We start from the raw sequence: 14,185 nt of genomic DNA, 5'->3' as shown, positions 1-14,185 counted from the left end.
TGCCCCATATACTTCAGTGTAATTTAAAAAAACACACTGTACTTGAGACAAGAGTGGTATAATTGAAGAACTGCTTACATAAATAAAGGTACTTTAAAGGGAATAGTCGTACTTATCTAAACACTCCTGAAAGCCTAGGAGAGGACAAAATAGGTAAAATAGATGGGACATACTACCTCTTGTATCTGGATTTATCCATGATGTTGCACAATGAATTTTTAGTGGACAGCCATTGAAAACCTTTGAAAAGCAAGCACCCATCTGCAGAAGTAAAAATAAATAAATAAAGATCCACATCACTTCCAATGGGATTATTTTGATTTAAAAGTATTAACAAGTTAAGAGTAGCTTCATTTGCCACATGGAAAATAATCTTATCCAGACAACATGCTGGCAAATAGAATTTATTTTTATATATATATATTTTAAGTGATATTTTCTTTGTCCATAAGACCCTTCTGAACAAACATACCAGGATGAGCATTTCTGAAGCAGCTCTTAAATTACTAGTCTAAGCATGTACTTACTACACGTGAGAAACCTGAAAAAGTTCCTGATTTCTGTGATTTTATAAACAGTCTCAAAAGTGAAGTTTTATTCTCGCCATACTTCACAAACATGAAATAAAACTCTAGGACATACCACAATTAAAATCTTCGTTTTGGATTTCCTATTCATTGTTCTGAGTTGATGTATTTACAGTACTGATAGCTACCTGAAGGAAAACCTCTGGTAGAAGATTCCATTCCTTATTTAGCATAATCCTATGTTTGCCATAATCAGTTTGCCTGCTAAATAAGAGACTTGCATAGTATATTTCAGTCAATCTCTCCATCCTCCCCCTAATGAAGCACTAGTACTTAAGGACGTCTATAAGAATAATTAGTAAATTCGCATCACAATGACTGAAAAGCAGAAGTCAGGGCTTTCTCCATCCTTCCCTGAACATCACAGTAACCCCTCCTATTTTGTTAGGAAACAGACCTGATTGACAGTACAGTAGATAACAAACTGATATAGTAGAAACAGGTAGTAAAGTGAAATGTAATTATTTACCAAAAGACAGGCAAACATAAAAGTAATTCTGAAGTAAGTGTTTCCGTCGCAAATATGAGCAGACATCACCTTTATGCAAAGCTATATATTCTATAACAGGGCTATGGAATGACAACGTTTTCACTTTCTGTCAATACTTTGTGAATTATTATTGACCTATAAGTGAATTAACAAATAGCTCTCCTGTCAACATTTCAACAATTTCTTTTGTTAAACTTCTGCTGAGTAAGAAAGTCTGCACAAATTTCAGTGCCTTCTGAATGTAGTTTAGTGTAAAAAAGCAAAGAAAATAATTCAGAATTAACTGTTTAAAATTAAAAGCAGCAGAAATTAGAGCCCTCTTTGGGGTTTGGACATCCATCTCTCGCATCACTATTATGAAGGCCATGAGTTGGTCTGTTTTACTAGTGCAAGAGAAAAAAAAAAAATCAATGGGAAAAGCAAAATGTGGAAGACGCAAAGAGAAGTGGAAAGACCTCAGCACTGCTAGTATTGCTGCAGAAGTCTCAGTACCAAGGAGGGAGCTGGCTGCTCACTTGATCCTTCTGCAGACGTAAGAACATCAGTAAGAGCTAAGACACAGATGACAAGGCAGGAGAATGAGTAGATACTGACAAAGAGTGACCTCAATGTACTCGCAGCTTCCATGTTGTCAAATCCCTTGGCAGCAAGGAGATTGAAAGGGGGAATATCATGAAAAACAATAAAAAGGATTTTTGGAACTGTTTATGGAAGCCTCCTTCCAAGCATGCAGGACACTGAAGGCACTCAACTGAAAATTCATCAGATGACACTTGAGGTTCTGATCTCTTGGAGGAAACAAAGCATTTCTGCTGCTCTGGTCAGCAGCTAGGCAATTCTCCTCAACCCTGTTCCAAGCACTGGAGAGAGATGCTGTGGAGAGAAGCTGCTGTTCACTGTTAACACCTAGCTGAGTTCTGCAGCATGAAGATGGCTAAGAAAGCAGGAATGGGTAGAAAACAGAAGAGACCAACCATTTTCCTCTGGCCTTTCTCAGCCTTGATCTCTGAGAAGCCTACAGAGCCAAGATGCTGCTATAAATGCTTCAGAACAGCAAACAGAGCCTGAGGGTATCATCCATAAATACCACACAAATCCCAAGGATAGAGCTGAGAATCAAGCAGAACAAATTATTAAACTGAGTTGCTGGGGCTGAGGGGGAAACAAAAACACAAAATAAAAGGTCAAAGTGAGGGAGCTTGAACTGCCTGCTGCCATGGAAGCATTCCAGTCTGGAAGGAAATTCAGGAGGCAAGCCATCCCTTCAGAGGTAGTAGCTAATGCATCTCCCCTGAACTGCAAGCCATCCAAAAATAGCAGAGGGCAGGAAGGGAAAAAACAAACAAACAAACAAAAAAAAGAACAGCCAGCCAGAGCAGGTTATTAAGAAATTTGAACCAAGTCTCTCAAATGACAGACGACCATGCATAAATACCATTATAGAGTCCCAGAACATCTCGCTACTTCAGAGGGCACTGAGAAGCAAAACACTTCGTGCCACTCTGCAACATGCAGATTTGCAACCAATTATTTGGCAGCTGATGGAGACAGGAGGTAGAGAGGAGTGTGAAAGTACCAGATCAGCCCCTAATACTTAACAGGAAGGTTAGAAATAGCTAATTATACTGATTCAAAGATCGAAGCCGAAATTCCTTTAAGTGGTATATTCTTTATTGCAGCGCTGGATGCACGGGGGATCTCTCCACCTATCGTGCACACCTAAAGCGGAAAGCAGTCTTGAATTTATACAATCAATCTATCAATATTCTACAAGCACCTATACATATGCATTACCTATCCCTGCCTTCCCTCGCTTCTTATGCTAATTAGCCTTTTGGCACCTTGCGCCTGCGTAGAGCTTTCCAAGAATTGTGGGCAGGGGTCTTTGGGACGTGGGCAGGGGTCTTTGGGAGGAAGACCCCGAGTCTTCCTCACAGTGTACTTTTCACCTTTGGTCAGGAATTTGCTGAATTGGCAGGTTTCTTAATTGCGAGAGCTGGTTGTTGCCAATTCTTCCGTTTGTTGTATCTTTATAATGAATTCCAATGTCCAGTTTTGAGATTTATAGTCCTTACGTTTGTTTCTCTGTCCGTCTGCCGCTTCCTTATCATGAGTTTCAGTGTCTTGTTTCGAGATATACAGTCCATGTCTGGGGATTGTCCTTGCCTCCCCAATGCCTCCCCAATACCTCCTTAATCAATACAGAAAAGGCAGGATATGATGAGGGAAAAAGAAGAAAGGGGAAAGTTTCTAACCCTACTGAGGACCCAGCAGAACCACAGAATTAATAGCACAAAGATTCAAGAACATGCCGAGGGCAGTCAAACACCAAGGACTCATCCGATCAGCTGCAGAAGTTCTTCTATTCAGTTAGTTTCTTTTACAGCTCCATTTTATTGGCAGCTGACAGTCTCTGAATGGCCTGTCCCTGCAGTTTGTAGCCGGAGTACAACACACGACTTCACACTGCAGGCTATTAGACTTTCTACCCTTTTTCTCATTCCAGTCACCAGTTATCTTATCTCTCCCTCCCCATGATGTGATTCAGTTGTTTTCAGTGCCAGAAGTATCTCAAAATTGCTATCATCCACTAGTTTCACATACACACACCTATGCCATGCATTTAGTTTAGCACTGAGTTTATTAGAACAGGGTTGACCTCAATGACCAATGTTAAATGTATCAAGAATTTGGAGCTCTGCAACAATCCCATGCATTTACGCAAGGTATTACAGCTCTAAGTAAAAGAGGCAGGACTTCTGCCTTAACCCTTCCTACTCCTTTAAAATAGTTAGGAAGAAAAAAAGAGTATCATCTGCCCTTGTGCATCCTTGTAGCTATTTAATTTTCTTACGTAAAGATGAGAAACTGGTCTGGCTTAGGAGTAATGTACCAAAAGGTTTGTTTAAAAACACCTTCCCTGGCTCCCTGCACAACTACATGAATGCACACTCCAGCATCCAAGGAGGAGAATGCTAAAGGCAGAAACAAAGGGTCAAGAAAAGGGAGAGACTAGTTCTTCTGATGGCAGAGCTGGCTAGAAGCACAATGACAAGTTCACACAGGTAATACAATGAAATTCTACTTTGCTTTACATTATGGAGGTGCACTTAGGTGATTGTAGCCAGTTATTTCCAGCCCTAAGGCATCTATGAATGCTATGTTCAGAAGTTCTGAAACCTACAGCTGCACAGTATGAACTTAGTGCTACTTCTGCAATTCCTGAGGTATCAGCTCCTTAGATCCCACAGGAAAAGACCGATCAGTAAGTACATCCAGTAAACTTGAAATTAGTTTACTGTCACAGAATTCTCATTTACTTTTACACGTTGCAAACAAACCAAAAAATTTCCAGAATTTACTTAGCACAAACTCAGCTGTGATTTCTGAAATGCTACACCTGTGGATTAACATTTCTAGGAGATACTTTTACACTTTTTTTTTTAATTTTAAATACAACAAATATTCAGAAAGTATACTTTCTCAGCTTTAGTAAGAAAACACGTCCTGCCTTAAAGATACATTTGTATGTCTCAGTAATACTCACATGTACTTTAGGTGTGGGAGGAAGGCCATTACTAATTGGTTTCTGAAAAATAAAAGTTAAAAAACTGTTTATACTCACAAGTGTACATATGCATGGACATGCATATTATCTCCCCACACTACAGCAAAACCAAAATATGTGTATTAAAAATGTACATTGCTGTTAAAAGCAGTTAATAAATAATCAAGCATAATTACATTAACAGAAAATAAATACACACAAAACCCTCCCCATAGATATTTTTTTTAGACGATAAAGATTTCTGTTGCACATTTGTAATAGAAGGCACCTCCTGGGACACATCACCATGTTCAGTGTCACATAACACATCTAAAATCCACAGCAGGGCTTTGTCTACACTCCTATTTTTGAGCATGAGGTTAGGCTACAGACTTTCCTTCTAACCTATACTTCCTTCTTTCCGTACAATTTTGCTAACCACCCCTCCCCTACTGACCACACATCCCAAATGAAGAGCATCATCTTCCTTTGTTAAAACCACTACTATTATTCCTTAATATCTCCTTGTTGAATAGCTGCATAATCTCTTGCACAGCATTCTCACGTTATGATGCTCGAAAGAATGCTATATCCAGTAATTTAAGCAATATTCTAGCAACTGTTCAACTGTTCAATACTTCAAGCAGTGTTAAGCTCTATCAGTCGGTACTAAACTCATCGTACTGTATCAACATCATTTCCTTCTAGTAACAGCACACTTCTGATGAAATAGGTTTTACAAAAACACAGGAAACTTTAGACATCCAATTTAAAAGGCCAGGTTCAATGCAGTTCAGGAAATCACACTTTCTGAAGTATTACCTGCATTACTGGCAGTTCCTTAAAACAAAACAAAAATGTTCACTAGGTAGCTGACCTATTTCTCCTTCAGTTCTCTTAAAAGCACTACATTTCAGCCTCATCCTTAGAAGAAGCCACCAAAGGCTGCAGTTTCAGGTTTTCTGAAACAGGGAAACTTGAACAAGCTTCCCACTCTTTTATCTCATATTCCCACTTCCACTTTTACATTATAGTAATGGAGTGACCACTCTGGAAGCCATGTGCTGCTTTGATCGAAAGAAAAAAAACTCACTTGGAAGAAGAGAAAGGGATGAGGAATATTCCCTTTCTTCAGCCCACAGCTGAATCAGGTGGTGTAAAATTGTATTCTCTCCAATGATGCAACTCCACATGAGTATACAGAGCTCAAGTTTGACACTGCACCTAAGCTACTAAACCTTGAAACCTGGTACTCCAAATGCCAGTAGGCAAGCAGCTCAGGTATCTGGACAGCCCTCCCCAGATTTAAGTTCATCTTTTTTTTCCCCTGAACACCCAAAATGCTGTATGCCTACACTGGGATAGCAGGACTCATTTGGGAACAGCCCTGATGCCGTTCCTTTCTAGGAACGGCCAAATCCTCCAGCAAGCCATCAGGTGGCAGCATATTCCTTAATTTCCTCATTTGCTTATGTAGTCATTACTCAGTACAGCACAACACATCTCTTGCTGGAGCTCCCTCTCATTAGATGTCTCTCAAATATGTGAATATAAGCAAGCCTTGTATACCCACGATTATTTTAGTTTTTACTGAGAAATACTGACTCAAGCTTCAGCATAAGACTGTATCACAACTAGATGATCTAGCAAAAATGTGCTTTGAATCAAGTAAACAAGACGCCATCCAACATTATTTCTACTCTAAAAAGCATGCTTACTCCTTTCTGTTGCTCATTTAAAGCAGCTGAGACATTAGAATAACATCTAGAAGCTTAAATACCCACCAGTATTTCTTTCCTTTCTTTCCTTGAAAAATTAGTGTCTCTGTCTTCATTGTGTTGAGGTGGTGATCCTTCTCTTTCACCATTTAATTGCACAGAAGTGAAGCCGTTACCTAAAGAGATTCAGATTTAAAAATGTGTTCTACCTTAAACTGACGACCAGTCTAGCCTAAAAACAGTTTTGAAGGGCCAAAATTTCTGGACGTGTCACTGATGCAAGGACATGATCCAATACCTTATTTCTAAAGCATACATGTTCCCCACACATGCACACATAACCATGTATAAAGCCACATGCAATCTCAGCCCATAGTGGTTGGTAATTAATGCAACAAAGCCAGTGTGGACAGAAAAAGGGATGCAGTCATGGTTATGAGGAAAAATGTTATTAAAGTATCTAAGAGAAGCCTGGATATAGCTAACAATTCAATTACTGATTTTTAGTTAGTAGCCTCGAGGCATTCCTCAGCACCAGATACTTGAGTGTTACAGCAAAAGATGTAACACAACGACTGCAGTAATAAAGATATAGCAAGGAAGATCTAGTGAGATACCAAATAAGAGTCAGACAGCAAACTTGCTTAAAACAAGCCAGCCTAGTACAGCACTCAAAGCATTAGACCTTAACAAAAGCATCAAAGGAACAGCCTGAGCAAACAGTAAATAAGCACTACTACCTGGTATACTGCCTAACCCCGTTCACTACATATAAAAATTGAACTTTGAAAGCAGAACTGTAATCTTGACGTGTTTACGGATACCAAATTACCATAACAGTTGACACACAGGGCAAGAATCTGAAACTTACACACAGGAAAATGTTTATTCCCTGTGACAATCTCAGTATACAACATTACGAGCATGTCGCTTAGAAAGGCGACTACGTCACCACTGATATCAGCAAGGAATTGTGTCAGTGGCTTTACTTGAAAGTACATTAAGAGTTTCAGTGTGCTTTTTTTTCTTTAATTTCAATGCACCTTCAGTTACTCACCCACTACAAAAACACCCACCCACTCCAGCATGCTTTAAGGTGTGCATAGATGTAGACAAAATCACATCAGATTATTTAAGCAATACCTCCTGTACACTTCTTGGTGTAACTCTTACCTAAAACGTTAGATTTCTGCGGAGGTAACCGTGGTGGGGGTGGTCTGGGTGGAACTTGAGATGCAGATTTTGCTGGACTCTCGGACGTTGGGCATCTCTTGATTGTCCCTTGATTATCATTTTCAGAAGAATGGCTTTCTTGGGGGATAAAGATGGATTTAGGCTGAAAAGACATAGTAGTAATAAATACACAATAAAAAAGACTCACATAATAGAAAAAGACTTGTTGGTGAAAAAGACATGAAGTATTTGGATCTTGGAATTTTCACAGGTAAATTAATAAAGTAACATGTTATGCTATGAAGATTTCCTTTTAAAAAAAAGCATTAGAAGAAAATCAATAGTAATAAAAAAATCTTATGACAAAAAATCAAATTCAAAATTACATTCAAGTTATGCATTAAACAATTATTGGATATACTGAAATGTCACCGTTCATGACTACAGATAACCAAACCAGACATTTAAATAGAAACTAGGGAATGTACAATGACACAGCCAGAGATTTGTGTAAAGAACCCCAAATAGGGAGTGCAATCACAGAAGACAACATTGTTTAGTCACTGGCTGCACTAAAGCTGCTTGTAAAATCCTTTTCAGTTATACAAAGATAGTTAGTGCAGCACAGTGAGTAATCAAACCTGCAGTTTTTGCCTAGCCAACTGATAGCAATCTGACAATTTTTTTTTCTCCAATTCTGCTCATATTATGGTAACCGCCGAACTCCCCCTGAACACACACTTGACTTAAAATTTGATTCTAGTCCTCAAGTCATGGTTCACCCCAAAGAACCATCAGCATTTCTTAGTTTGTTTATTTTTAAAGGCATCCCTTTTATTCTGGGCAACAAATCCCCCCTCACTTGCCTTTGGTGGTAAAGGAGGTGGTACTTTAGGTTTCATAGTGGCACTGTAAAAGAAAAGAAACACGACAGGTTGCTGTCTGGTGTATTTCTTTGAATCTCATATTGCAGTGTTCAAGAGGATACAGGATTCTATAAATTCTACAGAAGTAACTCCTATACATACACCATTAACTTGTCAACAGCACTATTACATCAAAATAACTGCATCGTACTCGAATACCTTCAAACATGTTTCTTATTGCTGTGCGTACCACATATACTACCAGAAAACTCAAGCATCACGGGTCCTTGAGACCACAAATGACCTGAACTGATTTGTGGGACGTGCTTGTGTGGAAAAAAGCAAGGAGATGCAGAGCAGACATTTACTCTGTTGAGAGGAAAAAAAGTTTGGGTTCTCAGTAAGCTTTTCTAGAGAGCCATTTGTAAATATATAAGGCAATGGAGAGTTAAACTGACTAATACCATTCCTTGAAAAAATTTACCACAAACTTTTCATAACAGCCTTCCAAATGAAAGCAAAGAAAAAAAATGCTATATACAGCTAACCTACTGTTTTTCCCTTCTCCTCTCCTTCTATGAGTTTCTTTTTTTCACACAAATCTTTTGGGAAATACATATTTAACTTAATCATTCAGCAGGTTGGCTCAACAGTACAAGGTAGCATGAAAAAAGAAAGCTGAAGCATCAGGAGTACTCTTCTTCTGTTGGTTTTGCATTTTAAAGAATGTGCTGTATTTTTATTAAATCTTAATTTCCTAGAATTTTGATGTTTTTACAAACTTTTGCACTGCACTGTTTCCTAACCTTCTGGAACAGAAGATTATTTCCATTAAATAAATCAGGAATACAGCTGTGAAAACTTGACATTCTTGCACAATATTTTGCTTTTTTTTAAATTACGTTCCAAAGTTTTGGGAGAATATCCAAGTAGTAAGGTTATCAGTTTGCTTGTTTACAGCTCAACAGCTTGCCTGCTTTGCATCATTCTTCTCCGGAGTTTCTGTTCTAGCATCTTATCAGCTGCTTTTATTTTACAGAAGCTGGAAGAGACTTCTGAGAACAGGATACCCTGTGACAGGTACTTCAGTCACAATGCAGGTGGCAATCACCTTGAGCAGGAGACCAAGCTCAAGTCTTCAGAGTCACGTGTGTCCAAGCGCCACTCTGTTTCTTTCATATCCTTCTCTGCATTTCATACAGCCACCAGTGTTACTGGGCAGTCAAACCCAGTTTAAAAAAACAAGTCAGAGCTTTTGCCAAATATGATAGATGTTTGTACAGAGGACTGTGCGTCCTGGTTTCAACAGCAAAGTGCATGTGCACTTTGATCACACAGGATACTGCATCAAAATTTTCTGCCTTCTCCACTTGCATAACCAGGAAATTCAAGCATCACCAGATTAGCCACATGTGTGAGAAAAAGACGTATCAAAGCAACCAAAATCCTTAAAAGAAGAGAGAGAATTCTGTATATTCCCTGAAGTGTGTGTATTCTCTGCTGCTATGAATCATCCAGCTTTGGAGTCATGCAGTGGCATCAGTTTGGAGTGGTGAGGGGACAGCTGCTTCATTGTTTGTGTTCTGGGTCTGAGGGAAGAAGCTATTGATGTCACATGTGCTCTTCAACTGCAGCTCCATCTCACAGAATATAAATCAAATAAGAGCCCTGAATCTTCAAGCAGGCTCCAGAGAAAGCTATGAGAGACTGAACTGATGTCCCAACACACCGCAGCAGAGCTTTGGACTCAAACAGATACCAAGAGGAAACAGGCACGTGCAGAACCCATCTGAGTCAAGGCTGAGGCATCTGAGGCTTATCGCTGTGATAACAGGAAAATTTCAGGCCCTCTCAGTAGAAAAAGAATACTAGGTATACAATGTGAGAAGATACAAAAATCTCAAGACATGTTCGTACTACCATCTGTGACTGTCCTCAGGGTCAGAGAAATCAGAACCTCTCTAGAAGCTATGGGGTGCTTTTTTGGTCCCAGAACATGACTGAAGTAGATGATACTAGCTGCAAACAAAGCAAGAAAGACAGGGGGGAAGGAACAAAGCAAAAAATGAACAAGGACACAGAGCTGTACACAAGGAAGAGATCTAGACATTAATACAGCTGGAGGAACCAAGCTGAACTGGCTCACAGCAGTGCAGATATCCAGAGCACTTTCAGTGCTCCGATCAGAGTAGATCTGGCATTACGGAGCTACAGGGGGACCGTTTCATCCTACAGTGAAGGAATCCTGATTTACCGTTAGCAAGGTCTATATAGTTACGAGCAGAGGAGGCTCTTACTTTGGTCCAAATGCAGGAGAACAGATCAATGAGTGTTGTTACCACTCTCTTCCCCTTGAAGATAATACTTGGAAGCTTCGTACTGTTGACAAGCAATGTAATTGATGGTATCCTTAGACAGCCACTTAATGAAATACGAAGAATTTCTCAAGGAATTAGCAAGGGAATAATGCCTGCTAAATACTGACTAGAAACATTTTTCTTCTGTAAATGTCACTTACACCAAACAGCCTTGTGTTTTGAGAAGTTGATCATTAATCAATGCAAGTTTAAAGTACTGTCACCTAGCTGACATCAGACACTACCAAGATCAGTAGCCTTCTTCAAGGTAGCCCCCTTCTTCAAGGGGGCTGTCCATCATGTTCATTGAGGTGATGAAAGCCCTACCTTTGTTACAAGGGAAGAAGAGTAAAATACCTCAAGAAAAGAAATACAAAGAGATATTTGCTTCTCCTGGAAAGGGGTAAATAGTCCAGTGACAGAGAATGCATGTTTTACAGGTTTCTGGTATGAAGCAACAGCTTTCAAAATTATCCATTAACTGGAAACTAAACAAGAAATCTGTCTCAATGGCATCTTTTTTTTTTTTTTTTTTTTTTGTCTTTACATTGGATTTAATCAGGAATGTAAATTTCCACATACTTGCTGTGTGTTGGAAATTTTTTGAGTGCTCATCTGCCAAGTGAAAACGCCCCCAAATACTTGTATCAGTGGAATTAAAGGAGCATAATTACTTTAACATATGCCTATCCACACTGCCTTAGCAGTCACAAGAAGCTGGTTCTCTCTGTTCCAACATCCTCAAACACCTAAATAAGCATTCTCTTGGCTGAGAATGCGGACAGCACAAATTCAGTCATCTAGAGAAGATGGTAACACATCTTATGTTTTTTTTTTTTTTTTTAGAGCTTTACATAGTCATCACTTCTAAAAGACACATCCAGGACAAGGGTGAGATAATTTACGGTCTCAATAGAAGTACACAGATTTTGTTCAAAATTAGAAAACAAAAGGGCAACTACATCATGTGAGGAACAAGATCTTTCCCCTTAATTTACCACAAGTTTATCAGCACAATAAGCAAAATTCTGATGATGTAACCTAGGAAAAATATTAAACGTGTATCTTGAATTCAACATTTTATTATTTTTTCTTCTATTCAAGTATCAGGTTTTATTTATTTATTTTTTTTTTTACAAGAGGACTTACTGTTTAGCATCATCGTCTGCATCATCATCATCTTCTAAATGTGCCACGTGTCCCCTAAGAAAATAAACAAGGTACTATGGCTGAGTGAGTTTTAATAAAATTATTTGGATAATGAAAAAAAAAAAAAAAAAAAGGAGATTAAAGGGCTACTACCCCTTTTACAGACTATTGTCTTTTAGCTTTTTATCATGATTATTATTCTTCTTCAAAGCACAGCTGTATTACAGCCAACTAAGCCTCTCTCTTATCTTCTTGGCACACACAGGGACAAACAAGAACTAGTTGTGACAGACGTAAGAAATCAACGTGCAAATGACTTTGAAACACACAAGAGGAAAAAAAGAATAGAATTACCGCTGATGCAGTTCTTCTTCAACTGATTTTAAGAGACTCCTTCAGAATTAAATAAGAATAAGAAGACAGTTTAATTGTGGCACACAATCTTAATTATCAAAAGCCAAGGCAAATGCTCCCATGATTCTATCAGCAAATAACGCAAAGCATATTATTTTAGCTAGCTTTCAGAACATAAATCAAACATCTACATACAAACAAACAGTGCTGCATTTTTCTAAGTTACACAGTACACTTCCGTTTGCATTTATTAGCGTACTGCTATTCAGCACAGTGGCCCTTGTACTGTAAAACAAGGCTGTTTTAACTTGATCAAATTTAGAAGAAAACCACACTAATCAAGAAAATCAGCAGCATTAAAAAAAGCTGAAGTAACATGTGCATTCAGCTACTGTGCTGGAATAGATTCATTGTTTTGTGTCTTTGAAAACACAGAAGAATAACAGGTGAAATGCAGGAATAGGAAACAATAGGATTTATACACATATTGGTATACAGATTTTACTGATCTATAAAAGATAGTAAAAAAACCCAGCATGCTTTATGCTTAGATTTCCTGCATTTTTAAAATATGATTTGATTTAGCAACACAAAGGTAAGCATCCTAATTCTGACATGCATAAACGGAAATTAAGAAACTGGGTGGAAAGGAATGATATCTTTGAAAACTATTTCACATGACTAACACAAGAAAATTATTAAACCTATGAAGTTAAATGTCTTCGAAACAGGTAAATTTTACTTTTCAAAGCCTGTGTAACTGAACGCTCCTCATGCCCTATAACACTAAGAAGGGGTTCATATCGGAACTTCAAAGAAGAGCAGTGGTACTTACTAGATGGGGTAAAATTGTGCTCTGCAACACCTACCATGCAGAACATTTTGTTAACGAGCAGACCAAGATAACAGCTCTTAAAAGGAGACTCACAGCACCACAGAGACAGTACGATCAACATTGCCTCAAATACTGAAAGGTGCTGTAATTCTGTATCAATTACTAATATTGTATAAATAGTGACTTTGGAACCATAACTGATATAAATAAGCTTGACATTTTACTACATCCATTTCAGTTGATGTGTTTAAACACACATTTGTGAACTTGTAGTAAAACAGCCTTGAGTGAATATACATGACAGAAAATGCCATTGTTTACTCACTTATTTGCACCCAAGAAGTAGCCACCCTGAGGACCATGACCATATTCTAGCTGTAGATCCTGAAATACAAGAGAATGAATCTTTAAGGTGAACAGGTGAGCAAACACATACCCCACATCAACCCCACTGCTGTTACCCCTCTCTACAACACCTGAACTACCACACCAACTAGTTCCTCTGGCCTCTAACACCATTCTCAAGCCCACCACACCTGAAAATCTCCTCTGCCAGCTTGCTGCACCTCTAAGAGTTTTTAAACTCTGTCATTAGCTTCTTCCTTAGCCTCACAGATCCTTTCCTCAAATAAGTCAGCTGTAGAAAAGGAAATAAAAAAAAAAAACACAACAAAAAGGACTTTGTGATGGATCAAGCCCCATCAAATTGATCGCACTAGTTTTTACAGAAGCCAGCCATCCCTCCCTGGCACATTAATAGTATTCCTTTCAGATGGGGAGTTCTTCTGGCAGAGAGCCTGAAATGCCTTTAGCAGATGGCAATGTTAAAGAAATAAGCAGAGAAGACACTAAAAGGGTTTTAATAGCTCTGGTTATCCGATATATATTTGAGAGATAACTCTATGTTCTTATGTAGATTTTAACAATATCTTTTGTATCAAAAATAAAAATACAGTATTAACAGAACGGGCAGCAAAATAAAGCACTCAAGCTATCACCGAGGGCTGGCTACTCAGAAAAAGAAGTGCCAACAGGCCTCAGACACTACTATTCAATGGATGCCGTATGGCATACAAATTTAATTCATTAATGGGAATAAAGAGACCATA

The 14,185-nt window shown here is 38.5% G+C and overlaps 1 protein-coding gene across 6 annotated transcripts in view; it reads right to left on the bottom strand.

Annotated features, from left to right (window-relative positions):
• MAP4K3 (mitogen-activated protein kinase kinase kinase kinase 3) overlaps window positions 1-14,185 on the bottom strand; it is an 80,385-nt gene that overhangs the window by 21,348 nt on the left and 44,852 nt on the right. For 4 of the 6 annotated variants that reach the window (XM_084516149.1, XM_084516150.1, XM_084516152.1 and 1 more), the window contains 8 exons: window positions 13,402-13,460; window positions 12,242-12,280; window positions 11,888-11,941; window positions 8,382-8,424; window positions 7,516-7,678; window positions 6,409-6,518; window positions 4,625-4,666; window positions 177-261 (listed from right to left, as the gene is read on the bottom strand). In XM_084516149.1, the coding sequence (XP_084372275.1) occupies window positions 177-261; window positions 4,625-4,666; window positions 6,409-6,518; window positions 7,516-7,678; window positions 8,382-8,424; window positions 11,888-11,941; window positions 12,242-12,280; window positions 13,402-13,460 (595 nt within the window). The remainder of the gene's footprint in view (window positions 1-176; window positions 262-4,624; window positions 4,667-6,408; window positions 6,519-7,515; window positions 7,679-8,381; window positions 8,425-11,887; window positions 11,942-12,241; window positions 12,281-13,401; window positions 13,461-14,185) is intronic. The other 2 variants (XM_084516151.1, XM_084516154.1) reach the window with 1 other exon arrangement.

Source organism: Aythya ferina (genome assembly GCF_964211825.1).
Source record: "Aythya ferina genome assembly, chromosome: 3".
Lineage (NCBI taxonomy): Eukaryota > Metazoa > Chordata > Aves > Anseriformes > Anatidae > Aythya > Aythya ferina.
The sequence above is the reverse complement of the archived record's forward strand: the minus strand, read 5'-3'. Positions and strand labels throughout refer to the sequence as shown.